The sequence below is a fragment of the Oratosquilla oratoria genome, chromosome 26 (assembly GCF_046742065.1).
Source record: "Oratosquilla oratoria isolate Oo_2021 chromosome 26, ASM4674206v1, whole genome shotgun sequence".
NCBI classification, from domain to species: domain Eukaryota; kingdom Metazoa; phylum Arthropoda; class Malacostraca; order Stomatopoda; family Squillidae; genus Oratosquilla; species Oratosquilla oratoria.
The window spans coordinates 32,095,715-32,123,068 of NC_134802.1; the positions used below are offsets into that span (position 1 = coordinate 32,095,715).

A 27,354-nucleotide genomic window follows, 5' to 3' on the forward strand; every position below is an offset into this window, starting at 1 on the left:
TTTGGCTACCCCCCTTGTAAGGGGGAAAAAGCCTTGGTATATGTATGTATGTATAATATGTAATTCTCACATCTTTGCCCCGTTCTTTTTTAATTACTAATCTGCTTGTCCATTTTGTCTTTGTCCTTTTTCCTAATATATTATGATAAGATATTTTGGAAAATATTTTCTTAACCTAATCTTTGTAAAAATGAATGTATGTTCATAGTATGAAGCATTATAAAATGTCGGTTATATGATGCAACTTGTGTAACTTTGTTTACATATTACGTGCGAATGCACACCGTCAGAAATACAGTTGTCTAGCGGTGTCGCAAAGATTTAATGTGTAAGGTCTGTGAAGGTTAACTTATTAGTAAACGGTATTGATATATGTTTACTAAAGCCAAACAGTGCATAAATCATATGAAAATATTATAGATATAGTTATTTGTATAACCATCATACCATGAAGTATGAAAGTATGGGAAAGTAAAAATTGCCGAAGAACCCTGGCAATAGATTACGGCCCTTCATTAACAACTTAACATTTCCAGTAATGAATAACATCATAATTGACTAGTTAGTTCAGTTTTATGATTTTTGTATATTCTATTTATCATTGAAATCTGGCGGTTCTATCCGAGTATCAAACACATTTTCCACTTCTTTCGTTTGTAATTGATAATTGAATGATCTGATTTTTCTATGGAATGGATTATGGTTACGTTTCACGTTAGGTTGATTTCTATGGAATGGATTATGGTTACGTTAGGTTATGAGGCATTGGACAATGTAAGTTTCATGTTAGCTATCTGTCTTCTGTGCTTGCATAAGAATAAGTCAGGAAATTTACCAAAATCTGGTTCCAATCTCATATTTCTGAATACTCATTATTCATACTGTTGCAAACTTGCTGCATTTTACTGCTATATTTGTATATTTCATTTGCTAATATATTTCCTACAGTAGGTTAGGTTTGAATTGGTTATGCCCTGAAATAAACATTTCTCCCAATCTTGACACTCCAAATGACAACATTCCATAGACTTGTACTAAATTTGATGTTATAAATTTTGTAGTACCATTAGAAATACTGTTACATCTAAAGAAATATTTCTGATGAAAATCTAATCTTATAAGACCAGTGTGTGTAATTAATGAACATGTGTACCTTGTGATATACTGTTTTCCCCTTGTTTATGTGAAGAGTAGGGGATTCTTCTCTATAGACTAACCCTGTGACAGATCATTAGTTTCTATGAAAAGTGACAGGAATGAAAATAGTAGAGGTCCTCTTGTGTGATTCTGATATGGAAAAGCTATGTCTTGCTGCACTGCTCTTGACCCAATTAGTGATGAGGCAACCCTTCATCCCTGAGGACTTATGGTTAACCACTTGGTACAATGGTGCCTACATAGGCGTCATGAGATGTGAGTGGGTACACAAGTCTACCAGCATTGGTATTTTGATTTATATATATATATATATATATATATATATATATATATATATATATATATATATATATATATATATATATATATATATGTATATATATATATACCTCACAGATGATCCCTTGGAAGAGGCTTACGCCTGTAACTCTAGATCCACATAAATACTATCGTTTGGTGGTGGTGTGTATTGGACTATTGGAGCTCTATAGTTAAATACCAGCTCCTGATTCGCCCAGAACTTGTCCAGCCGAGCTTCAAATTGGTGCACTGAGGACGCTGAGACTACGGACTCCAGCAAGCTGTTCCAGTTGTCAACCACTCTACATGGGAAAGAATATTTCCTGATGTAGTTGTACATGAGTAACCCCCCATTTTTATTTATTTGTGTCTTTATAATGCCCTGATTATATATTGTTTTTTAATACTTTTTCTATGTTTACAGAAATTTAGAAAGTACTTCATACGAAAATGATCAGCAATTCATCAAGACTGCATTCCTTGGTGCATGCTGGTAATCGTCAGATAGCTTCAGCCATGGTTGTCAATCAAGTGTTAGTACCCAGAGTTTCACAGTATACCAGTATATTGAGTCCTCGTGTAACATCTCTCCCAGTTCCAAAGCCTATTACTGGTGTGAGACTAGTAACTACAGCTGTTGAAGAACCTGGCACTATCAAGAAACTTTTGAGAAAGATGGGTTGGCTTGAACATTCTAGAAGTGTAAGTTTTCCATTGGTGTTTTCTTTGCTATGCATTGTGTATCTTGTTTAATATATTTACACTTTGCATTATATATCAGGCTTCAAATTTCTACTTACATGACCAGTCCACATATCAAAGATTTGACAGAGAAAAACAATAAGAAAATTAATATACTTAAAGCAATCACAAGTACAGTTTACAGGCAGCACAGCAGAAACATTAAACACAGTCCATAAACAGTCCTTGAGAAACCCAATCCACTATGCTTCATCAGCTAGGGGTAGGGATTGTTATTGAATCAACGGGATTTAGTAGCAGGATATTACCCACAACTACTAAGACAAGAAGCACTGATAGTGGCATTGAATCCACAGTCAAGTAAAATTGATTTAACAAGGACATTTTACTATTTGCAGAGGCTGAAAGCATCAGGATTCAAACTGTATGAATCTATTGCGGAAAAGGTCGTCCCTACAGATTTTTTCCAAGGTAATTAATATTTATATATGAATTAATGGTGAAAGAAGGCCATCATTTATTTCTAAGTTTTGATTTGTATTTTATTCTGTACCTCTTGTATGCTTCCCATTTCTTATTTGCAACCGTTCTTCATATGCTTACTTCTGTTCTGCCACCAATACCCTTATTTTTTTATTTATTACAGTGAGACCTCTCATTAACGGATGTTAATTAGCTGTGTTTTCGGTATTTTTGGTGCTGTTGTTTAGTGCATGCAATCACTATGCCACCCATAAACCACTCCAAATCAACGGATTATTCACATCAATGGACACCGTTACCCCCCTTTTAGTCCGTTAATGAGAGGTAGTACTGTACATTCACTGCCTTTCCTGTTCCCTCCCATCCTCCTCATCCCACAAACTGTCTTAAACAAGATCAGTTTAGGACTTGGGTGAAATAGGGTCACTGCTTCTTGGTCATGTTTTACAGGCATAGTCATTACATGAATGGGATCTGTTTTGTGAAAACCAATAGTAAGGTTTTAGTATATCCCATTTGTATTCTTAGTGCTTTGTTTTGCATAGTTTGTAAAATGTCTGTGCATCATCTTGATTTTAGGGAACCATACTTGGGAGGTGTTGTGTATTCTTTCATTGGCCCTATCTGCCAGATCTCTCTCCACTTCCTACTTCCTCATTTCTTCCTCAATCCACCCTTGTAACCCCCATCATACTTCTCATACACATTTAAATTTCTCCTTTCTGCCTCCCTCAAATTCTAAGTCTGCCCTATGTAGTGCTATAGGCATAATCACCTGTTCATACAAAATTGCTGCATTGCTTCTTAGTCAAGCAAGGGAGAGGGATGACCCTTCATCCACATCCACAAAGAGTTAAGATAAATACATATACCAATGGCTTTTCTCCCCCTTTACAAGGGAGGTAGCCAAAGTCAAAGGCATAAATCCACTCCCACCCATTTCATCCCCACCCACTCCACTCCCATTCACCACCCTTCCCTCCCTCTTCTCCTGGCTCCTCCTGGATGATGGGTCATCCCTGCATCTCGCCCACTGCCTTGGGTCAGAAGAGTTCGGATAAAAACAAAATAATTGATGGGTGGGAATTGAATAGATGGATTACAAAAAAGGATTACAAGGGCGGAGCATGCCGACAGGGGACCTTATAGTCCATATCTAGGTCGGATGCGATGGGGGTTGGTCCATGCCTTGACTGGCTGCCTCCCTTGCAATGTGGAAGAAGTCTATTGGTATATAGATAGATGAATGAACAATGCATGTGTTTGAATTCCATATTGTTGTTCCACTAGAATATTAAGAATTTTGTATCTTTCTTACAGTATGTGAAATGCCAGACACATTTCAGTCGTGGTTTGTTGTCATAGAACTTCACATATGGATGGTGATGGTCCGGTTGGAAGTCGAAGGAGAGGATGGACGGTTCACACGTAATGCGCTGATTGAGGCCCTGTGGGAAGATGTTGATACACGGTCAAAGAAACTTGGAGTAAGTAGAAGTGCAATGTTGTAACAGAGGGTAAAAGCAAAAATTATTAGAGTTGCAATGGTTAATTAACAAATAATCAGTAATTGGGCATTTTGTCTTTTAATTACTACAGTGAGTCCTCGTTATATGGTACATATGCGTTCCTGGAAACTTTACTGCAAATTGAAATGACCATACACCGAACCCAAGTTTTGATTTATGGCAGACGTTCCTTCTTCCAGCTCTTTCCTCTTCAAAATTTCTAATTTTACCTCCAAAACACGAGCAGATACCGTATCTGTGAATTTTTCTTACTGCAAATAGAATCGAGAGTAGTAATTGCCAAATACTGTAACTGTGAATTTACCGGATAAGGAATTACCGTACAAGGAGGACTCACTGTAACAGCATTTGTTTGGCCAAATAATGTTATGATAATTGACATTGTTTTTGTTATTCTGTTTAAATACCTGTTAGTGTAAATTTTTTATCTGTGCACCCTATCATAAACACACACTGCTCTTCCCCAAGTATTTCCTCTGTTTTCCTCTAAATCCTTTGATATTAACTTCTTCCCTTAAGCCTTTTCAGCTACACTTAACAGGTTAATTCCTCTAAAACTACAACATTCATTTTTGTCGCCATTTCCCTTGTATAGTGGAACTGTACATGCATGCCTTCAAAATACAGTTAATTGATGATAAAGACAACATTATTTAGTTGTCACATATACAGTATGGTGTAAAAGGTCCCATGTAAAGCCAAAGCAGAACTTTGATAGAATAGAAAGCAGAACAGGAACTCCTAATTTTGTACAAGAAGCCAGGGGTATTACTAGGTGTGGTCCATTGTAATAATCACAACAATAATTCAGTTGTATTGATACAGTGTGGATGTGCTCTGCCTTGCAACACTGCCTCTGACCCAGGGCAGTGGACAGGGTGCAGAGATGACCTGTCATCCAGGAGGTGCTAAGATAAGAGGGAGGGTGGAGGGGAGTGGAGTGTATTTAGGGATGGAATGGGTGGGAATGATTTTATGCCTTTTTCTTTTTTGGCTACCTCCCTTGGAAGGGGTAAAAAGCCTTGGTATATGTATGTATGTATGTGTTGTACATTTCTTTTATAACATTGGATTTGACATATTTTTCTTTCTCAGGCTGCATCGCTGTCGATACGAAAGGAACAAATAAACCAACTTGTACAGCAGTTTCAAGCTAGTCTTTTTGCCTATGATGAAGGAATTCTCAGTAATGATAAGGTGAGAGTAACATTATAGAGGGTATAATAGGCAAAAGTGAGGAGAGAGAAGAATAGGACTTTATAAATGACTATGTGGAGAGGTTTTAGAAGGGGTTTGATTTATGGGCCTGCCTGCTGGCTGTTCACCTAGAAACTGTAGGACTCCTGCAAAATATATGTACCCTCTGTGTGTATGTATTCACCTTGGACTTTGGATCACGTGTTGGACTCGTGATCGACAACTATTTCCCTCACGGAAGAGACCTCAGAGCTCGTGTATGACCAATCTATGGGTAATGCTGTGACCTTACATGCACACATACCCCCAACCTCCCGCCCATGAGAGTTGGAGTAATGACTCGAAGCGCAGTGATACTGAAATTATTTCAGCCCTGGGCAGGATTCGAACCCGGACTGCCATAGTGATAGTCAGGGACTCTACCAACCACGCCACCGAGTGTGTGTGCGTGTGTGCACACGCATCTTCATACATGTTAGAGTTTAACACAATTAGAGGAGTAGTTCTTGAATTTTCTGTCCTCTTTGGTCTGCTGTTTGTGTATTAAGCCAAGCTGGGTCATGTGGTTGCTTAAGCCAGTGGTTCCAAAACTGGGGTCCCCGGACCCCTGGGGGTCCCTGAGAAGGTCCTAAGGGGTCTGCGACACAATGGAAAAAAATTAACTTCAGAAAAAACTATATAATTATAAAAATATACAACACTAATTCTCTGTCATTATAGTGTCGGTGATATCGATATTTTGTTGTGCAATCAGCCAGCACTTCTCTATTACAATTTTATATCTGTCATAATATTTCATTTGTTTCTTTTTAATTACTATTTATATTCATTCAAGCTTTATTCTATGCTTACAGAAAGTGTGAACTGAAGATGGAAAAGTTTTTCAAACGAAAATCGACAAAATTTTGAAAATATTTTAAATGCTTATTTTTATACTTACTTTGTGTAGGAATATGCAAATAGTAAATTTACTGCATTATAATCATGTAATGGGTATCTTGGTATGGTAATAATAACTTTTGATTGGCTGGGGGTCCTCGAATGGGACTTAAATATCTGGGGGGTCCTTGGCACGGTAAAGTTTGGGAACCTATGGCTTAAGCCATTAAAGTATTGAATGTATAAAGCAGTACAGAGGAGAATGACCAAAAGAATACTTGGGATCAGAAATTTAACTTACAAATACAGGCTTAGGCACATTAATTTACATACATACATACATATACCAAGGCTTTTTCCCCCTTCCAAGGGAGGTAGCCAAAAAGGGAAAGGCATAAAAACACTCCCACCCATTTCATCCCTAAATACACTCCACACCCCTCCCACCCTTTCTCTCATCTGAGCACCTCCTGGATGACGGGTCATCCCTGCACCCTGCCCACCGCCCTGGGTCAGAAGCAGTGTCGCAAGACACAGTACATCCACAGCGAGGCCGCTTCATTTAATCGGCGACCCCCCCTCTCCGTCCCCCTTTGCATATAAGGCGAGGACGGGGAGAAATCCCTTCGGGCTGCGTCAAAATTTACTCACACATACTACCCCACCCACATTAATTTACACTCTCTGGAAAGACGTAGGGTGTGGGGGGATCTAGTAGAGGTGCTCAAGTGGGTCAAGGGTGATGCACACAAGGTCATCATATTAAGACAACAGGGCAGGACTCACAGTAATAGATTTAGATTGGACAAATTTAGGTTTAAGAAGGAAATAGGCAAGAACTGGTTTACCAATAGAGTAGTTAATGAATAGAATATACTTATTGAGCACTGAATCCATGATCCATAAGTTGTTTTAAGAGAACATCAGACAACTTTGTGGATGGTGACGATAGGTGGTAATGGACATGGAACTGCCTAGTGAAGGCCTTATGGGCTCTTGCAGTCCCCTTCATTCTTATGTTCTTATAAATTTGGAGCCAGTATTCTAGGGTTTGGTTCCCTTGGTAGTGTTTTAAATATAAAATGCAAAGTGTATAAGTAGCATGTTGAAGGTTATTGTTAGAGTGGTCATACTTTGAGTTTAGTGTGGTATCAGATGGTAGCACAAGGAAAGTTGCCACAGGGTTGACAACAGAAATATTTGTTTTTAATTCATATATGTAAGCCATGTGGTTTTTGTATGTTATCAGAGAAATATTGATATTAGCAATTAGAACATAAGAGGGAAGGAAGGGGGTGGATGAGAGTGGAGTATGTGGGAATGGAATGGGTGGGAGTGGGTTTTATGCCTTTGTTTTTTGGCTACTTCCCTTTTAAGGGAGAAAAAGCCTTTGGTATATATGTATTTGTATATAATTAGAATATAGTTAAGTTTGATTTTTGAGTTAGTGGATGCTGGGGTACCAATGTATATTGCACAAATGGTAATAGTGATGAAACTTATTAGTGGCTGTGTCTTGCTACATTGCTTCTGACCCAGGGCAGTGGACAAGATGCAGAGATTATCCATCATCCAGGAGCCAAGAAAAGAGTGAGGGGTGGTGAATGGGAGTGGAGTATGTGGGGATGAAATTGGTGGGAGTGGATTTATGCCTTTGACTTTGGCTACTTCCCTTGTAAGGGGGAAAAAGTAATTTACATATGTATATATATTTAATTTGTATATGATATACTCATCTTTATTGTAGGTGTTGGCAGGAGCCTTGTGGAGGAGGCTATTCAACATGGAATGCAGCGACCCAGAGCGTCTTGAATGTTGTGTCAGTTATGTTCGAAAACAAGTAAGAAAATTTTTCATTGACATTTATGTTACCATATAGTAACATCACTCCTTCCTTCCTTCTGTCTAGTATGTGTGGATTTCATGATCATGATTGAATTCAGCATGCCATAAAGCTGACCCGGGCAGTGGGCAGGAGACAGGGATGAATTTTCAACCATGAGGAGCTAAGATGGGAGGGAAACCAGGCTGGTGGATGGGAGTGGGTGCATCCCTTTTGACTTGGCTACCTCCTATATAGAGGGGAAGAACCCCTTGGCTTGTAAGTTGATAGATGTGGAGGTAGAATGTAGATTAAGAGGAGCAAGTAAATGCTTTGGGAGATTAAAAAGTGTAGAAATAGACATTTGGGAATGGATGCTAAGAGGAGATTGTATGAAGGAGTGATTGTGCTGACAGCTCTGTATGGGGCAGAAACATGGAACATAAGAGAGTAGGAGTTTGAATGTGTTTGAGATGAAATGCCTGAGAAGTATGGTAGGGGTTACTAGGCTGGATAGAGTGAGAAACAAGGTGAGGAGGAGAGCAGGGATGGAAAAGGAGGTGATACATAGGGTTGATGAAAGAGTATTGGGATGGTTTGGACACATGGAAAGACTGAGCGAAGAAGGATTAGTTAAAGAGATGTGGAAAGCAGAGTTGGAGGGAGTGAACATGAGGGAGCAACCAAGGATGAGATGGATGGATGGGTAAAAGGGGCATTGCGAATTAAGGGAGAGGACAGAAGATATGGGTGAGTGGAGAATGGTTGTGTATGGATGATACTGTGATGCATGGGAGTGGGTAGAGGGGTAAGGTAGTATGTATGAATGATATTTTGATGGAACCCAAAGAGATTCCTCCCTGTCTTCTCATTTTCTGCATGAGGGGACAGAGAGAGGAGGGTTGCCAATTAAATGAAGCAGCCTTGCTGTGTCTTGCTACATTGCTTTTGACGCAGGGTAGTGAGCAAGATGCAGGGATGACCCATTATCTAGGAGGAGCCAAGAAAAGAGGGAGGGAGGGGTGGTGAATGGGAGTGGAGTATGTGGGAATGAAATGAGTGGGAGTGGATTTATGCCTTTGACTTTGGCCACCTCCCTTGTAAGGGGAAAAAAAATATTGGTATATGTATGCATTATATGGAGATGAAAAAGTTGTTCTAGTAAATTGGGGAACTTTCATTTGGTTTCTTTTCACTCAAGTGTTTAATAACCTCTTCCATAAGATTATGCCTATGTTGGCGTCATGAGGCATGAGTGGGTATATGAGGATGCTGGTGTCAGCGTCTTAATTACATTTATTTTGTAGTTGTAGCTCGGGCAGGCTGGTTAGGGCGTCGTTATTCGCGGCGATGGTCGAGGGGATGGCGATTCAAACCCCACCACTGGCGAAGTTGAACCAAGGGCATGGTTCATTAAATTCCAAGCTACAAAGCACTCTGTAAAGGGGCACCGTCCTAGCCACCCGATATGGGGGAGTTTGTGACGTTGAACCATATCACAGTTGTAACCGAGTTGCCCCTGAATTCTGTGAACTGGCTTGATCACATTTTCTGTGTTTGTTATTACTCAGTGAAAGAGTGAGTAAAACATCAGTGACATTGTATTTTATAATATGAGTAATATGATGCATCAATCATTGTACCTCAGGCATCCGATACTGTGTGCGAGAATTTTACTCGTATTAAAATGGTTAATGGATGCTCACTTGCTGAGTGAGTTAAGAACCTTAACAAGGGGGCTGCAGACAAGGTCATCATAATAAGACAACAGGGCAGAACTTCCAGAAATAGATTTAAATTGGACAAATTTAGATTTAAGAAGGAAATGGAGGAGAACTGGTTTACCAGTAGAATGGTCAACAAATGGAATAGACCTAGTAACAGTAACCATGTAGTGAGCACTGAAACTATCAGTTGTTATAAGAAGAGGTTCGACAACTTTATGGATGGGGATGATAAGCAGTAATGGATGTGGAACTGCCTAGTGTAGGCTTTATGGTCTTTTGCAGTCCCCTTCATTCCTATGTTATGTTCACTGTCTTAGCCTTCTGGTAGGGGTTCTCAATGTTAGACCTAATCATCAGTCATCAATCATCTTTATCACTCTGTATCTTTGTTTTGTAGTATTTCAAGTGTTTATGAATTCTTGTTTTACTAAATGTTTGTAAATTGACATTTTATTATGAGTTGTAGATTAGTATCTAGTCTATCAAACAAAATTTTAAATTTCTTGTGTTCTTCAGATTGCCCTGTTGGATTCATTGTCACGGGAGGACATGCTTTTAAAATCGGACATACCCTGGCAGCCACTACTTGAACGAGACTTCAAAGTTTCCTGGAAATAATTTTTATCTATTTATTTGATTGTATGGTACAAAGTAGAAATATGGATATTTTTTCATACTGAAAGGTATCCAGATGTCTCAGGTTGCAATGCTCATGCAGAAGTTTCCTGATTGTATATAAGTGTAAAGAAAAAGTGAAGGATTTCTTGTAATCATGCAGGACAGTTTATATTATGCTCTATGCATAGACTCATGCTTTAGAGTTTGAATGTGGATGTTTTGGTATGTACAGTGTAAAATAGTTTCAGAATCTTCTATCTCATGTTTGATTTCCCACATTATTGACATTTATTAAGTAATATGTGAAGTACAAAGAGAAGAAAAGTAAAACATAAAATAAAGGAGGCAAAGAGGAGAGCAGATGTGAAATGGGGTAAGAATAAGACAGAAAATTTTTGAAAGTAATAAAAAGATGTTTTGGAAAGAAATTAATAGAGGAGGAGGAGTTGAATCAAGTAGAGAAGAAAAAGTAAAAGGTGCAGATAGAGAGATGATAATGGAAGAGAAGGCAGTAAGAGCAAGAAGGAGAGAGTATTTTAAGGAGTTGCTATATGTGAAGGAGGGTAGGGAGTTGTAGTGGGAAATGCTAAGAAAATGATAGTGATGAATGAGGAAAATGGAGAAATAAGGAAAGGTGAAAGCAGTTATTAAAATGAGAGCAGGTAAGGCACCTGGGTTGGATGGGTGCCATGTAGAATGTCTAAAAAAGGGAGGTAAAGTGATGGTGGACTGGCTGGTAAGATTGTTTAATGTTTGTATAAAAGGGAGGGAGTGGAATATATAGGAAATGGAATGGGTGGGAGTGGTTTCTATGCCTTTTTCTTTTTGGCTACCCCCCGTGTAAGGGGGAAAAAGCTTTTGGTATATGTATGTATAAAAGAAGATAGAGGACTGGAGGAGTGCCTGTATAGTTCTGCTTTACAAGGGATAAGGGTAGAAGTGTGAGCATTGTAGTTTCAGAGAGATCAATTTGTTGAGTGTAGTTGGGAGGGTTTTGATTGAGTAATTGGTGTGGAACAGTGTGGGTTTAGGACAGGCAGGAGTTGAGTGGATCAGATTTTTGGGATAAGGCAGGTATGTGAGAGCTTTAGGAAAAGGCTTATGATGAGATAGACAAGAAGGCACTGTGGGAGGTTTTGCAGATATATGGGATAGGAGGGAAGCTGTTAAGAGCAGTCAAAGAGTTTTTATGAGCATAGAGAGCCTGTGTTAGAATTGGAAATGGAGAAAGTGAGTGGTTTGAGTTAAAGGTGGGGCTTCACCAAGAAAGTGTTATGTTGCCTTGGCTGTTCAATTTATACATAAATGGGGTGGTGCAAGAGGTAAATACAAGGATAGTGGGTCAGGGATTGGAGATGGTTAAAGAAAATGGAAGATGAGCCAGTTGTTTGCTGACAACACTACGCTTGTAGCGGAATCAGAGGAGGGATTAAAGAAGTTAGTGTCGGGGTTTGGGAAGGTGTGAGAATCAAGTTGAAGATAAATGTGGGTAAAAATAAGGTGATGAGATGTACAAGGAGAGAGGTTGGCAGCAAACTGGAAGTGAGTATTAAGGGAGAGGCTGGAGGAAGTGGATATTTTTAGATACTTGGATGTGAATGTGGTGGGAAAGGAAGGAGTGGAGGTAGAATGTAAGATTGAAAGAAGCGAGTAAATGCCTTGGGGGATTGAAAAGTGTAATGAGAAATAGATATTTGGGAATGGATGCTAAGAGGAGATTGTATGAAGGAATGATTGTGCCAACTGCACTGTGTGGGGCAGAAACATGGAACATAAGAGAGGAAGAGTTTAAATGTGTTTGAGATGAAATACCTGAGAAGTATGGTAGGGGTTACTAGGTTGGATAGAGAGAAAAAAAGGTGAGGAGGAGAGCAGGGGTGGAAAGGGAGTTGAGATAGGGTTGATGACACTTGGAAAGACTGAGTGAAGAAAAATTAGTAAAGGAGGTGTGGAAGAAGTGAACATGAGGTGGTGACCAAGGATGAGATGGATGGACGGGGTAACGGGCATTGGGAAAGAGGAGACTGTCTCTTGAGGAAAGAAGGAAAAAGACAGAAGATAGGGGTGAGTGGAGAATGGTCGTATACGGATGATGTTATTATGCATGTGTGAGTGATATTTTGACATAGTTCAAAGGGATTTCTCCCCATCTCTTTTTCTGTATGAGAGGGGGGAGAGAAGGGTTGCCAATAGAAAGAAAAGTTGAAGAGGGTTGCAAAACCTAACCTATCTTCAGCAATGGAAAAAGGATTAACAGGGCAGGTGGTGATGGATATGGAGCTGTCTAGTGTAGGCCTTATGGTCTCTTGCAGTCTCCTTTATTCTTATGTTCTTAATGAGAAATTCATAGCATATGAAAGAAACAGTCAATAAGGATAAATACTTTAAACATGCATACATATACCAATGGGTTTTTCCCCTATACAAGGGAGGTACCCAAAATCAAAGGCATAAATCCACTCCCACCCATTTCATCCCCACATACTCCACTCCCATTCACCACCCCTCTCCCTTATTTCTTGGCTCCTCCTGGATGACAGGTGATCCCTGCATCTCGCCCACTGCTTTGAGTCTGAAGCAATGCAGCAAGACACAGCACATCCAAAAGCAAGGCTGCTTCACTTAATTGGTGACCCCCCTTTCTGTCCCCTCATGCAGGAAAGAAGGTGGGGAGAAATCCCTTTTGGCTGCATCAAAATTTCATTCACACATTCTCCCTCACCCCCCATCCCCCACCCTCCCTTTCATTCATCACAGCATCATCCATACACAACCATTCTCCACTCACTCTCATCTTCTGTCTTCTCCCTTCCTTCCTCAACAGATATTCCCCTCTTTCCTGATGCCAAACACAAATAAAGAAAATGCCTTAAAACATTACAAGTATTTACATACCACCAGTTATTTTCCAGACTTAAATAAAGAAAACAACTTACAATGTTACAAATACTTGCATACTACCCATGCTGGTCTCATGTGCATAGTTGTTGGTTAGAATCCCAAACTCTTCTCAGATTCCCAGCATTGACTTTCCTGCCCCAACACTCCAAGAATACGTGACTAAGGTGACAGCTCCTCACTAGCATCATCATATTTATATACAATATTATCATGTGCAAGTATGCTTTATCTTTGGTGATGGAGATCAGGAAGGTATGTGACAGAAAGCTGAAAATAAATGTGGTTAAAAGTAAGGTAATGAGATATACGAGAGGTGAAGGTGGCATTGGAAGTGAATAACTTTGCGCTTAGGGTCAAATGCAGCAGGGTATGGGGAAGTAGGGGTAAAGTATAGATTGAGGGAATCAAGTGAATGCCTTGAGAGAATGAATAGTGTTATGAGAAATAAGTATTTAGGGATGGACATAAAGAGAAGAACATATGAGGTGATTGTGCCTACAACACTGTATGGGGTGGATATTTGGAAGGCAGAAAGGAAAAATTCAAATGTGTTTGTGAACTATTGTGGGTGTTACAAACTTACAAGGATGGATAGTGAGAAATAAGCAGAGAGGAAATGAAAGGGAGCTGGACAGATATGGTTGATGAAAGAAAACTAGGATAACTTGAGTACATGGAAAGAATGAATGTATTTGAAGAAGGGAAGTGGAGGATAGACTGACACAACCCAAAGGTATTTCTCATCTTCTCTATTTATGTGAGGGGATAAGTAGGGAGGATTGTTATGTTAATGAACCAGCTTCAACTGTTGTGTCCTGCTGTGAATGTGCTGTCTTGCTGTATTACTTTTGCCCCAAACAGTGGGTGGATGAAAGGAATGGACCTTTATCCACAAGGGACTAAGATAAAGGGAAACAATAGGCGATTGACGGGAGTAAAAGCATGCCTGCCTTCCTTATTTAAGGAAAAAATAAGCCTTTTTGTAAATAGATGGGTATTTATGAACATTCTGTGCAACCACTTTGATTTATTAATTACTTATTTGTTTTACTTATTCATCTGTATAAATTTTTTTCACAAAGAGAACTGTCAATCAACGACTGCAGGTTCCTATAACACATTATGGCTCCACTAACAAAACATCACGCCGTTTTCGTGCCAACAGGATCTATGAATCAAGATCTAAGGATATAAGGTCTAACCACTTCCGACCGAATTTCGAGGGAGTTGGCGCAGCGGGCCCGTGAACGTCACCTGGCTGTTCAAAGTGGGGTTGGCGGGTCCTATAGCTGTCAGTTGAAGCTGGTGCGTCGTCCGAGAATGTCGTTGTCTTCGCTCGCACCGCTCCACGCAATTAGTTATATTCTGACAAATATTATATGAAATATATATATAAAATATTATAGTTCCTGTCTATATATATGAATATATAATATATATGATATATATATATAAAATATTATAGTTCCTGTCTTCCTTGGCGTTTCACAGTTTTCTTCAATGTTTCACAAAGAGAAAACGGACCCAGTCTAATGACGTCAGAAGCTGCGCACAATAATTTAAACGGTCTGACCTGTATATTTAGACCTTGCTATGAATGTTCTACGATCGTTGTTGTCCGCTTGTGCTTACCAATGAATGTTCCCACCTATGATGGGCCTGTACAGTGGCGGATCCAGGATAAGAATTTGGGGGGGGGGCTAACCTGAATTCCTTCCTCTGAGTAGTCTGATGTATCAGAAGTGGAGTATACTTAATAAGGTTTTTCAGATTTTTCTGTATTTTAGACATATATAATAGAATAAATATTCGTTTTATATTGTTACACGCTTGTGCTAGTCAGTGATAAGGCACTGGCACGTGTATACTCTCGCATAGACAGAAATTATTGTAGGATCCGTGTGTAGTGTTAGTGCACATGGACTCATGGACGTAATAAAAAATAGAAGTAGCTTCAAAAACAGAAATACAAACAAAAACGTGTATGAACTTCTGAACCTGTTAATAAAAGTATTTAAATTACATTATTAACACGTAGCATTGTTCATGGGCTCACACGAACATCAGCCTCCTGTTTTTTTTTTTTTTTTTTGGGGGGGGCAAATACACTGATTACACTGTCTATTTCTGTCAGAATCTTTCACCAGTTGTGTCGATTCTTGACTGTCCATTCTGGTCATTCTCCCTTCCTCCACTCTTCGCGCTTCGGAGTTTGAGTTTCGAAGTTTCGGAGGTTTGAAGCTTCAGAGTTTCCAAGTCTTAGTATTTGATGCTTCAGAGTTTCGAACTTCGATTACGCAAATTGGTGATACTCTCGCAAACCACTTAGTTTCTTCAAACTGTAATTGATGTATTAGTTAATGAGCTGTTTATGTATATGTATAATTTAGCCAAATTTTACGAGTCACAAGTGGTCTGTGACACTCGCCCACACAAAAAGATATTGCTCCACGCAATGTCTAACCAATTACTCCAGTAATAATTACATAGAGACACTGATATGTAATTGAATTGAAATCTAACTGCACAACTATAATATTCTATAAAAGTACAATTACTACACTTACGTCTTTCTCGAGCAGTCGGGACATCAGGTCAGCTCCAACATTTGAACTTCCTTTGATGTACCGGATGACCACGTTGAACTGCTGGAGGTACAATGCCCACCTCATGATTCGGGCATTGGCGTTCTTGGAGGTCCTAAGGCTCGAAAGAGGCAAGTGATCAGTCTCTAAAATAAATTTATCTCCGTAGAGGAAATAATAATACTTTTTGATGCCCTCTACAACTGCAAGCAACTCCTTTTCCACCGTACTATAGTTCAACTCCGCTGGCTTCAGCTTCCTACTATGATAACTAACAGGAAAAATATCCCCATCCCTTTCTTGCATCAGGATAGCTCCAATGCCTTCTTGGGACGCATCGGTCCGGAGGATGAAAGGCTGGTTGAAGCCCGGTAGTTGAAGTATCGGCTCCTTGCAGAGGAGGTTCTTAAGTGTCGTAAACGCTTCCTCCTGTTCAGGCCTCCATGTCAACTTGTTAGGAGCATTCTTGTTGAGAAGCTCTGTGAGTGGCAAGGCGAGGACAGCAAAATTCGGAATGAACCCGCGGTAGTAGCCCACAAGTCCCAAGAACGATCGGACCTGTTTCTTCGTGGTCGGCCGAGATGCATTCTTGATCTTCATTATCTTGCTATCCTGGCATCCACATCGTCCTTCGCCTAAGGTATGTCCCAGGAACTGTACTTCCTGTTGGAAAAGTTCGCATTTAGACGGCTTGACTGTCATATTCACTGAACTAAGTCTCTTAAGTACCTTCTCCAGGATCTCCAGATGTTCCTCGAAGGTAGAAGAGTGGATGAGTATATCGTCCACAAAAGCTTCCACTCCATGGATGCCGCACAGAACTTGACGCATGGCACGGTTAAAAACTGCTGGGGAGTTGGTAAGTCCAAAAGGTAGTACTTTGAACTGGTAAAGTCCGTTGGGTATTGCGACTGCCGTGACCTGTTTGCTTCTCTCCTCCAGCGGAATCTGGAAGAATCCTTTCGCCAAATCCATCTTGGAAAAGATTTTGGAGTTGACGGCCTTTGCAAATATTTCCTGCTGATTGCTCAATGGCTCTGCATCCACCTGGGTTACTGCATTTACTCCGCGGTAATCTCCACAGATTCGTACACCTCCATACTTCTTGCGTACAACGACTATAGGACTGCAGTAGGGAGACGATGACTTCTCTATGATGCCTGCAGCTTCCATGTTGTCTATCTCCTCCTTGACCGCATCCACCAGACGAATGGGTATCGGGTATGGCTTCAATCTGACGGGTACGCTGCTCGTCAGCTGTATTTCGTGGCAATCCACCTTGGCGACTCCAGGCTTATCGGAGAACACTGCTGAATGTCGCTGGAGAATAGAATTTATACGTCTCTTCTGCTCTGGACCAAGCCTCGGAGGTACTTGCACATCCTCCACCGTTTCGCCTTGAATAGCTTCACGGGTAAGGGGTGCGCAATCTGTCAATTCCTCAACCTCTGGTATAACCACGGCAGTAGAGACCATCTGCGACTGCTTAAACTGGCCTTCGACAATCTGCAGACACTCGTACTGTTCAGGTGATAGCACACGATCTCCCCTATTCAGCAAACATTCTTGACCAACTGCCGAACATGTAACTTGAGGTGTGTAATATTTCTTCAGCATATTAATGTGGAACCTCTTTTGGTCTGGTCCCACTTGCACCAAGTAGTTCAAATCATTGAGACGTTTGACTACTTCAAAAGGTCCTTGCCATTGCGACAGCAACTTGTTGTGCGCGGTGGGTAGAAGGAGGAGGCACTGGTCTCCTTCCTCGAGGATCCTCAGCTTAGTTTTCTTGTCGTAGTACGCCTTCTGAACTTCCTTAGCTTTCAGTAGCTCTTGCTTTGCTACTTCACAGGTCTCTCGTAGTCGTTCGGCCAAGTCCAGCACATATGCATAAGTTGTCTTCACTGCGGGGTCAGGCTCTTCTTCGTCCCAGAGTTCTCGCAGTACTTGCAGAGGACCACGAACTGACCTGCCGTAGACTAACTCAAATGGTGAGAACTGTAGTGAAGCTTGGGGTACTTCGCGGTTGGCGAATAGTAGAGGGGCGATAAATCGTGGCCATTCCTTAGGTTGCTCTGCTGCCATCCGCTTCAGCATCTTCTTGAGGGTGCCATTGAAACGCTCACAGAGTGGTAAGGGGTAGTCCTGAGCCCTTTTACAGCCAGTAGCCTCAGCAACTCTTCCATCATGACTGAAGTGAACTGGCTCCCCCGGTCGGACAACACTTGCTTAGGAATGCCCACGCGACAAAAGATTTCGAACATTGCTTCGGCGACAGTTATGGTTTCAATATTGCGAAGGGGTACTGCTTCAGACCATCTCGTCGCGAAGTCCACGCAGGTAAGGGTGTATTTGGCTCCGTCAGCTGCCCTTGGAATGATAGGTCCAACGATGTCCACAGCCACTCGCTGGAATGGCTCAGAGATCAGAGTGGTGCAGGCTTCACTCGGCCGCGATCTGTAGTCTTCTGACATACGTCACATGACCTCATCATCCTCACTATCTCTCTGCCTATCCCAGGCCAGAAAAATTGAGACTGAATTCTATCTTGAGTTTTCTGTACTCCCATGTGTCCACCTAGTGCAGCATGATGACCCAGCTTAAACACTGCCAGGCGGTACTTCTCTGGAACGACGAACTGTAGTCTCGAGTCCCCGCTTGGATACACCGTACTGCGATAAAGTCTTCCCCTTTTCTTAAGGAATCTGGTTTCCGTTCCCCGAGAAGTTCTGCAATGTCCCTCTAGAACCTTCTTACAAACCATGGCAAGTGTGGGATCGGTCGTTTGCTCGGCAACTACGTCCTCACTATTTGCAAGATCTGAAACAGATGAAAGTATCAAAGGTTTTACCTGGTTGGTTGCTCTGGCGGCTCCTCTGGTAACCGCCGCTGCACAGGTTTGGGTGGTGTCTTCGTGTGAGCCGTAGCTAAGGGGCAGATCACCCGAGTCCCGTTGATAAGACTCACGGTTACATAATTTCCAGTGTAACTGTCAGGCGTTACAAGCCTCTCCTTGACACAATACCCCGTCGATCCGTTGTCCCTTAAGACTTCCGCGGTGACACCATTTACCTTGCCAGGCTGAACCAGGAGCCCTGTACCTCTGAGACTAGAACTCAATGCAACTGATAAGTACACGTGTTGGGGAGTTGACAGGGAACCGGCGGTGACACACTCTTCTTGTGGAATAACCTTTGGGGAAAATTCCTCAGGTGCTCCTCCGTGGTGTACTGCTGCTGCTGCAGCGTGCTGATTCTTCTGACCCTTGTGGCCCTTCCAACCACCTTGAGAGTAGGGCTGGTTCCTCACTTGCTGTGGTTGGCTGTGAGGAAAAAAAAAGATTGAGTAAATCTTTGTGGTTTCGACTGCTGTGGAGATGACTGGTAACTTATTGTGGTGTTGGGCTTGCGTGTTAGACCCTTGTGGTGTCTGAGAATGTACAGGGGGAGGCAACTTCTTGTGAAGTTGTTTCCTCGTGTGGTACCCGTAAGCTGCGAAGTGTGCGTCGGCCAGGTCAGTCATTTGCTGGAGGTCCTTTACTTTCTGTATCTTGAATTTAGCCACCAGCTCCGTGGGACACGACTTTTCCAGCTGGGTGCGCAGCATCAAGTCGCGCAGACCCTCGACAGTCTGCGGAGTCTCGTCCTTTTCCATCCAATGGTCCAAGTAACTCTTCAATCTAGCGCAGAACTGGGCTACCGTCTCCTTATCCTGCAACATAGCTCGCTGATATTGGTCACGCGCATCCTCCAATGTCTTACCATAAGCTAGAAGTAATGCTTTCTTCATACCTTCATAATCTCGCATTGAGGAGTCAAGACGGTGGATGATGTCGAGAGGCTTCCCGTCGAAGAGGTTCATAAACTCGACCTTCTTAACACCTTCGCTCAATTTGTACGAAGTCGCCACCATCTGGAACCTGTCAATAAAAGGCTCAATCGCTTGACCTACCTCATACTTTGGAATGTTGAGCCGGTGTGTAGAGAACTGGGTGTGAGCAACAGGGTTGACACCTGGCGAGCTGGTACCATCGGTCTGAGGTTGGGAAAGTTTGAGCTGTAGCATCTCCTTCTCATGCAGCCGTTTCTCCTTTTCATGTTCCAACTTTAGTTTTTCGAACTCTCGTTCCTGCGCTCTGTCGTCCCGAAGTTGCTGTTGCCGTTTTCGGACGTACTCCCGGATTTCCTCAGTATCCTTATACCCCAGGGTTTCCGCCTCACTCGTCAATTCCTGCACGGACATGGCTCTCACACTTCTGTAATCAACTTCAATGTTACAATAAAAGTTTTACTGCCAGAGTGTGAATAACGCACAAGAAGGCCCCACGATGGGCGCCATTTATGTCAGAATCTTTCACCAGCTGTGTCGATTCTTGACTGTCCATTCTGGTCATTCTCCCTTCCTCCACTCTTCGCGCTTCGGAGTTTGAGTTTCGAAGTTTCGGAGGTTTGAAGCTTCAGAGTTTCCAAGTCTTGGTATTTGATGCTTCAGAGTTTCGAACTTCGATTACGCAAATTGGTGATACTCTCGCAAACCACTTAGTTTCTTCAAACTGTAATTGATGTATTAGTTAATGAGCTGTTTATGTATATGTATAATTCAGCCAAATTTTTACGAGTCACAAGTGATCTGTGACAATTTCAATGTTGATTTCATTGTAAACGCCGAGTAGCGCCAGGCCGTTGAGGCTATCTTGATCCATAGTATTCCTTAGGTAGGTCTTCAGTCGCTTCAGGGTTGAAAATGAACGCTCGGCCTCTACGTTCGAGACTGGGAGCGTGATCAAAACTCGGAGGAGCTTGGCCAGGTTCGGATACATTCGGGTCTGGGCGTGGGCAAGGGCATCTCCAATGGATTCGAACTTCATTGTTGTTGAATACCAGCGCTCTGCTTCCACCTTCACGAGGCTCAAGGTCTCGATGTCAGCCTCATAAACCTTTGCCGCTTCCAGTACAGCAGCAACATCTCCGTCAGCGCTGCTGAGCAGATTCTTGATCTTGAAGCCAACAGGAATAGTATCATTCCCGAACCGGGTCTGCAGCTCAGTCAATACATGGTCGAGGAATGGGACATATACACAGTGGCGGCGCCAGGGGGGGGGGCTTGGAAAAGTGGCCAGCCCCCCCATTAGCCCCCCCCCAAACTGAAATGAGCAAATTGAAAATTTAAAACACTCATTGAAATAATTTTATTAAGTGGAATTTGTAATTGCCAGGGCTAAAAATTTGTCAGCCATCAGTGCTAGCCCAACCCTTCTGAAATGAGGATAATATATGTGTATTATCATATTACTATTAGCCCCACCAAAAATTTGCTCAGCCCCCCCTTAGCCCCCCCAACTAAAAATTCGTGGCGCCGCCGCTGCATATACAGATCTTCGGTAATACTCCCTCAGCTTCTGGAAGAGTAAATTCGCTCGCTGCGTTTGGCGCTTGCAAACTCGAGGTACAGGAATGGTGTCATGTGATGAACCGATCTCCTGGAGGAGCCCCTCTGCCTTCTTGAAGATGTTCTGGAAGCTGGTCAGTGCACCTTCCCGGGTCTTGTTTAGATGCGTCACCACATCACCAATCCTAGCGTACGCTGAGACTAGATCGACCATAGGGGACTGCAGGGCTCGGCTCGGCTCCACAGTGTGAGCTAGCACAGACTCAGCGACGGCGAGACCAATCAGAAAGCGCGGCTCTCGGATTGCTATTAGTAGTAGTCCCGCCGTCGCGTCCGAGTTGCTCTCGTTCTCCAGAAAGACGGCAATAACTGGCAGGAATTCCATAAACACAATGACCGAGTCGTGTCGCTCAACCCATCTAATAGCGCAGAGGCTGACCAGAAAGTACTAAAATCGATTAAATGAAATCCTTACAATGATTCATGGAAGAACCAATTTGGGGGGGGCTTCAGCCCCCCCCCCTGGATCCGCGCCTGGGCCCGTATCACCCTAATTATATTAACCTATTGTGGCAATGTTGGGTGCTAATATAACAGAAACTTGCGGAAACAATTGATTAACTGATAGCATATGATGACGTTAAATTTCCCGCTCGAGTTGGATTGACGGCCAGCAGAGGGCTCCCGTGTTTTCAAAACAAACGTGTATATCGGCAAGATAAGGGTGAGCTTATCGACATTACCCTGGTATCGAAAGTATCGATACAAATAGCGAGGATTCGAGTATTATGAGTACCTTACATAAATAATTACATTTGTTATTTGAGTGTAGTGATATATTAGATTTCCTCAGACTTTCGTCTGGCACTTTAGTTACTCTCATACGCCAGGTAATACATTACACGACTGTGGGATGAAACTGGGTGATAAATCCAGCGTAGGAAAACATCATTTTTTTATTTGTCAATGGTATACACGGATATGAAAATACACTGTGTAAATTTTGCGAGAATGGATTAAAAGTACGTGACACGTAATAACCTTTGACATGACTCCAAATACAGGGAAAGAAACATATAATAATAATGTAGCTAAGATCGGAACATGTTACTACACACAATCTTTGACATAATATAGCAAAGACATGAAAAAGAAAGTAACACCAGTAATATAATACAATGAAAATAATAATGATACATGAGTTATACTGATATGCATACTACAGTCTTTGACATAACTTTTGAAATAAAAAATAAAGGCACCTGTAGTATTAGACAAAATATAGCAAAGACATGAAAAAGAAAGTAACACTAGTAATATAATACAATAATAATAATGATGCATGAGTTATACTGATATGCACAACTTTACCCAAGAAAAAATATAGTACAAGCTAAAACTTTAAACTGATTAGAAGTAATAGCTGCAGTCAATCAAGACTATTTTACATTTAGTACAGTATGCATGAGATGAACAAATTTAAGCATAAGAAGTATCACCACGATATTCAAGGCACTAATGATGAATAAAAGCCTACTAATTCCTTGCTATCAGTTAAGAAGAAAAAAATAATAATAATAACCTGACTCTTAAGGTATTTTTATTTGGTAAGACTTATATGGGAGGTCATTCCATAATACAATACTAGTGTGACAAGCTGTTTTGACAGAGACAGTGTGTGATTATACTACTGGCTGGAAATTGTATCTTATATTCTTTGGGGCATTAAATGTCGGTCTCACTAAACGCCGACCAAAACAACACAATGACGGTTTTTTATCAAATGCATAATTTATATATAAAGAATAGCATATGGTTGCATTATTTGACCTATTTTCTTTAAAATGTGTGATTTCTATGTAAAATCATCAAAGAGAAGTTACGTTTTTATCCTCTGCAAAATTACCAACCGGCAACCATTGCCGACCAAACCCAAACAATGACGGCTTTTGCTCAAATGTATAATTTTAAATAGAAATTAGCATATGGTTGCATTATTTGACCTATTTTCTTTAAATTGTGTGATTTCCATGTAAAATCATCGAAGAGAAGTTACGTTTTTATCCTCTGCAAAATTACCAACTGCTGACCAACGTCTACCAAAGCCGACCAAAACCACACAATGACGGTTTTTGCCCAATTGCATAATTTATATATAAAAATGGCATATGGTTGCATTATTGGACCTATTTTCTTTAAAATGTGTGACTTCCAAGTAAAATCATCAAAGAGAAGTTACGTTTTTGTCTTTTGAGCAAAAGCCGTCATTGTTTGGGTTTGGTCGGCGTTGGTTGCCGGTTGGTAATTTTGCAGAGGATAAAAACGTAACTTCTCTTTGATGATTTTACATGGAAATCACACATTTTAAAGAAAATAGGTCAAATAATGCAACCATATGCTATTTTTTATATATGAATTATGCATTTCATAAAAAACCATCATTGTGTGGTTTTGGTCGGCGTTGGTCGACTTTGGTCGGCGTTTAGTGAGAACCATTAAATGTAGTATATCTGATTTAGTTTCAGTTATTTAATGCAATAATGAGCAGGCAACATTCCTACTTTTACAAATTCCTCAGCTCCTATATGGCTCCTGCAAAGCAAGTCTAAGATAAGTATTATGATTTTATTTTGGGCCACCTGCAGTCTAGAATGATATCTTCTGGATACAGGCATAATAAAAAATGGCATTGAATGTCAATGAGTAAATAGAACAGCATTTTCTTGTTTTTAAATAATTTTTTTGTCATTTCTGTAAAAAAAAAGTTGTTTTGAGCATTTAGTGAGTATTTTATCAGCTATGACCTCTCCAGACAAATTTTGGTCTTAGGTCACTCCTAAGTATGTAACCTGTTGTTAAGTCTTGATTTCATTGTCACCATATTTGACTTTGAAACCATTGTACTGTTACAATTTACAGTGTTCATGGCAGAATTTTAATAATGGATTTCATATGGAGAATGATTAGTTATTTTAAGATGCATAGTATGTCACACTACTGATGACATAATAAAGTTGAATTCACTTTGGCAAACACAATTATTAACTAACAGACTCAAATTTCCATTTGTTTTGTACCATGTCCAGTCAGCCAAGTGGTGACTGAGAAGTGCTACTCTAGGTACATGTACTGAATGAGTGAATAGTGCTCGTGTACTTCCCTCCTGCTCAAACTTCAAAGCTCACGTGATTGTTGGTATAGCATGTATGAATTTGAGTTACAGCCCGGGTGGAAGATGTTAGTGTTCTTCCCTCTTGAGAATATAACTACTGTTTGGCACTTGCTCGTCATTTTTATCCCAAATAATGGCTTCAGCATCTGGTATATCCTACTGGGAGATAAGGATCTTGAATTATACTGAGAGGGGCTGTGCACCCTCCACCTGGGGCTATACCATGAATTAATACATACAACTATATATCTTAATATTGGTAACCACCATATTCATTTTCAGGTAAAACAGTAAATCACATCAGTTATTAAACAACAGTGACACTGGCCCAAGAGAAATATGAGAAAGCGAAGTGCAGTGTGGACATACTTTGACAATGCCAAAGAAACCTCTGATAAAGTGTTGTGTCAGATTTGTGGAGAAAGAATTATGCATAGTGGTAACACCAGTAACATGCTTAAACATTTGAAGATTAAGCATCCAGAAGAATACAAGAGTATTGAAATCAAGCCTAAAAAGCAAGCCCCAGGTACCTCCAAAACCAGTCGACTCTCAGTCTTGGAGGGTTTCAGAAAGTCGGGAAAGTATCCAGGTTTGTATAAATTTTTTGGCATCACTTTCAGCAGTTCATGCCTTTTATTACTATTATTAGGGAAATAGTAGGATAGGTCTGACTACAAGACAGAGGGCATGTGAAACTCCAGTGATACAGATTTTGTCTTAAATGTGTTTATTTCTGTTAGCACCCTACTTACCATGCATATTCATGAATTAAATTTTATACCATTGAATGAACCTCTTGCCTCTTGTAGATCTGGAAATGTCAAGAACCTTTTAATTTTTTCATGCAAAGGGAAAAAATATAACTAGATTACTTTCATGACTGAAGTCAGTTTTATGAAGGTTTGGGTATTGCCTGTAATTTCATATATTGCATGTGCTTAAGTTACATGAAGTACCTCTTTCACACTACTATTCACAACTGGTTGACCTATAACCTAGAACACATTTCCTTGGCATACTTTGAGTCTTTCTGTTATCTGAACTTCTTTGAACACCTGTACACAGACTGTTATGATTTTATCTTTTACAAGAAAGGAAAATATCTTGTAGCATACCAAAAATTTAAGGATAATGTTTACAAAATATACTTCTGTTTTCTCTTAAAAATCTTCAAATACTGTATCACAATTTCATTATTTCTGAAACAATTATTTTTCAATTGATAGGTTAAGTTAGATTAGGATAGGTTTTAAGTTGGGTCAAATCAGGTTAGATTAGATTAGGTCAGGTTTAGTGAGGTTAACACTATACTACATCAATATATTTTGAGGAGTAGGGGGGCCTTGGAACAATAAAAGAATGTATTATTTCCCAAAATTAATATTTGCAAAAACAATTTTAAGATGATCCAAGAACAAATAGAAAACTATGGAGTACATGTAAATATACCCTTTGCTTCATTAGTTATTACAGAGCAACCCAGGGCAATAGCTATAACTAAGAAATTTTTGAAACTGATGAAAATTGGCCTACAACTTTGTCACTCAGTTCTGAGTCAGTTATTAGGAGAGACTGAATAAAAGAGATGCGAGATTACTCAGAATTACCAGAGGAGACCTCTACTAGGTAATACTCCACTCTGGAGGTCTATTTTAGGATAATTCCCCTCCCTCAATGTGAAAACAATTCAGCAAATCCTCTAGAGATATTCTCTTGGATTCCCACCAGCCCTGGTTTCATCTTCCCCTAATTTACTTTCTCCTGAAATCCATGTGACATTTGTGTCATTCAAAGACTTGACATACAGAATAAACTAAAGAGAGAAAGGAGAAACAAACTACTGAAGGTTGTTGTATCTTCAAGAAACTGGTTACTTCACCTTGATCAATGTATAGGGTACCTGACAGTATAATATATGATGGTAGATAAAAAAATATGGAATTAAAAAAGAAATATGTATGTAATTGAAGTGAGCAAACACAAAGTGCTAATTATTTAACATAGTTAATATCCCGTTCAATACACTTCCGAAGACGATGTTTCCACCTATTAAGCCTTCTCCGATGAACTCGGCAGTCCTATACTTTAATGGTTAACCACGTGTATACGGCATTTTTAGTTTCTTCCATGTTTTCAAACAGGGCTCCTGTGATTCCTTGAGCTTTGGAAAAAGGAAGAAGTTTAATGGGATGAGATCGGAAATGTAAGGTGTGTGAGGTAACACTTCCCATTGGACTCTTGAATAACATCCATTACACTTGCATGGTCATGGTGAAAGAGGATTCGACCATGCTGCTTTCCTTGCCGTTTTTTTTACCAGTGCCACCCCCAGTTTTTTTAAAACTCGTACTTAATAAGGTCCATTAACAGATCTTTCATCAAAGAAGTCTACAAGTATCACTCCTTCTCCCAGAAAACGGTGGCTCAACACTCTTGGGACCCATCCATCCGTAAGCTTGTCGAATCCTAGTCCTAGATCTTTTTGCAATTTTTTTTTTGCTGAGCCACATGGTATTTCTAGGGCCAAAACTATTTGATTAGCTGTTATTCTTATATCCTCTTCACAAAGCCTCAATAATCTGCATCCCCATACATTTGAGTTTCACCAAGAATTTAATGTTAGCTCTTATCTCAGAACTGCTAATTTCCATCATTCAAGAAAACAAGTTTGTTTATGAGAATCCCTTCTGAAGCCACTGCATAACTGATTGGACGCGTGCTAACATGTTTTATCTTGTCATCTGTTCGCGTTCAATCTATGGCAGTATTCCACAAACTTTATTTCCCCTTGTGTGTGTGTGTGTCTTTAGCTATGAATGTATATTGTGTAGCCAACACGGAGTCGAATGATGATAATCTGACATTGACGACATACAACGGCATACATGGG

The 27,354-nt window shown here is 40.6% G+C and overlaps 2 protein-coding genes across 7 annotated transcripts in view; both read left to right on the top strand.

Moving 5' to 3' along the window:
* The first annotated feature begins 240 nt into the window (after window positions 1-240).
* On the top strand, window positions 241-10,672 carry Uqcc1 (Ubiquinol-cytochrome c reductase complex assembly factor 1). Of its 3 annotated transcripts, none has more exons than XM_076209495.1 (7): window positions 241-333; window positions 1,883-2,160; window positions 2,559-2,631; window positions 3,964-4,130; window positions 5,268-5,369; window positions 7,996-8,088; window positions 10,314-10,672. In XM_076209495.1, the coding sequence occupies exons 2-7, from the start codon at window positions 1,909-1,911 to the stop codon at window positions 10,413-10,415; spliced, it is 789 nt and encodes a 262-aa protein (XP_076065610.1). In that variant the 5' UTR covers window positions 241-333; window positions 1,883-1,908; the 3' UTR covers window positions 10,416-10,672. The 3 variants fall into 3 exon arrangements, with proteins under 3 accessions (XP_076065610.1, XP_076065611.1, XP_076065612.1); XM_076209496.1 differs by having other exon boundaries at window positions 252-328; XM_076209497.1 differs by lacking the exon at window positions 241-333 and adding an exon at window positions 542-561.
* An 11,320-nt stretch (window positions 10,673-21,992) lies between these two features.
* Window positions 21,993-27,354, top strand: part of LOC143039446 (uncharacterized) — a 20,694-nt gene continuing 15,332 nt past the window's right edge. For 2 of the 4 annotated variants that reach the window (XM_076209498.1, XM_076209502.1), the window contains exons 1-2: window positions 22,001-22,081; window positions 24,744-25,053. In XM_076209498.1, coding sequence (XP_076065613.1) covers window positions 24,801-25,053 — 253 coding nt within the window. In that variant the 5' untranslated portion in view covers window positions 22,001-22,081; window positions 24,744-24,800. Of the gene's footprint in view, window positions 22,180-24,743; window positions 25,054-27,354 lie in introns of all 4 variants that reach the window. The other 2 variants (XM_076209500.1, XM_076209499.1) reach the window with 2 other exon arrangements.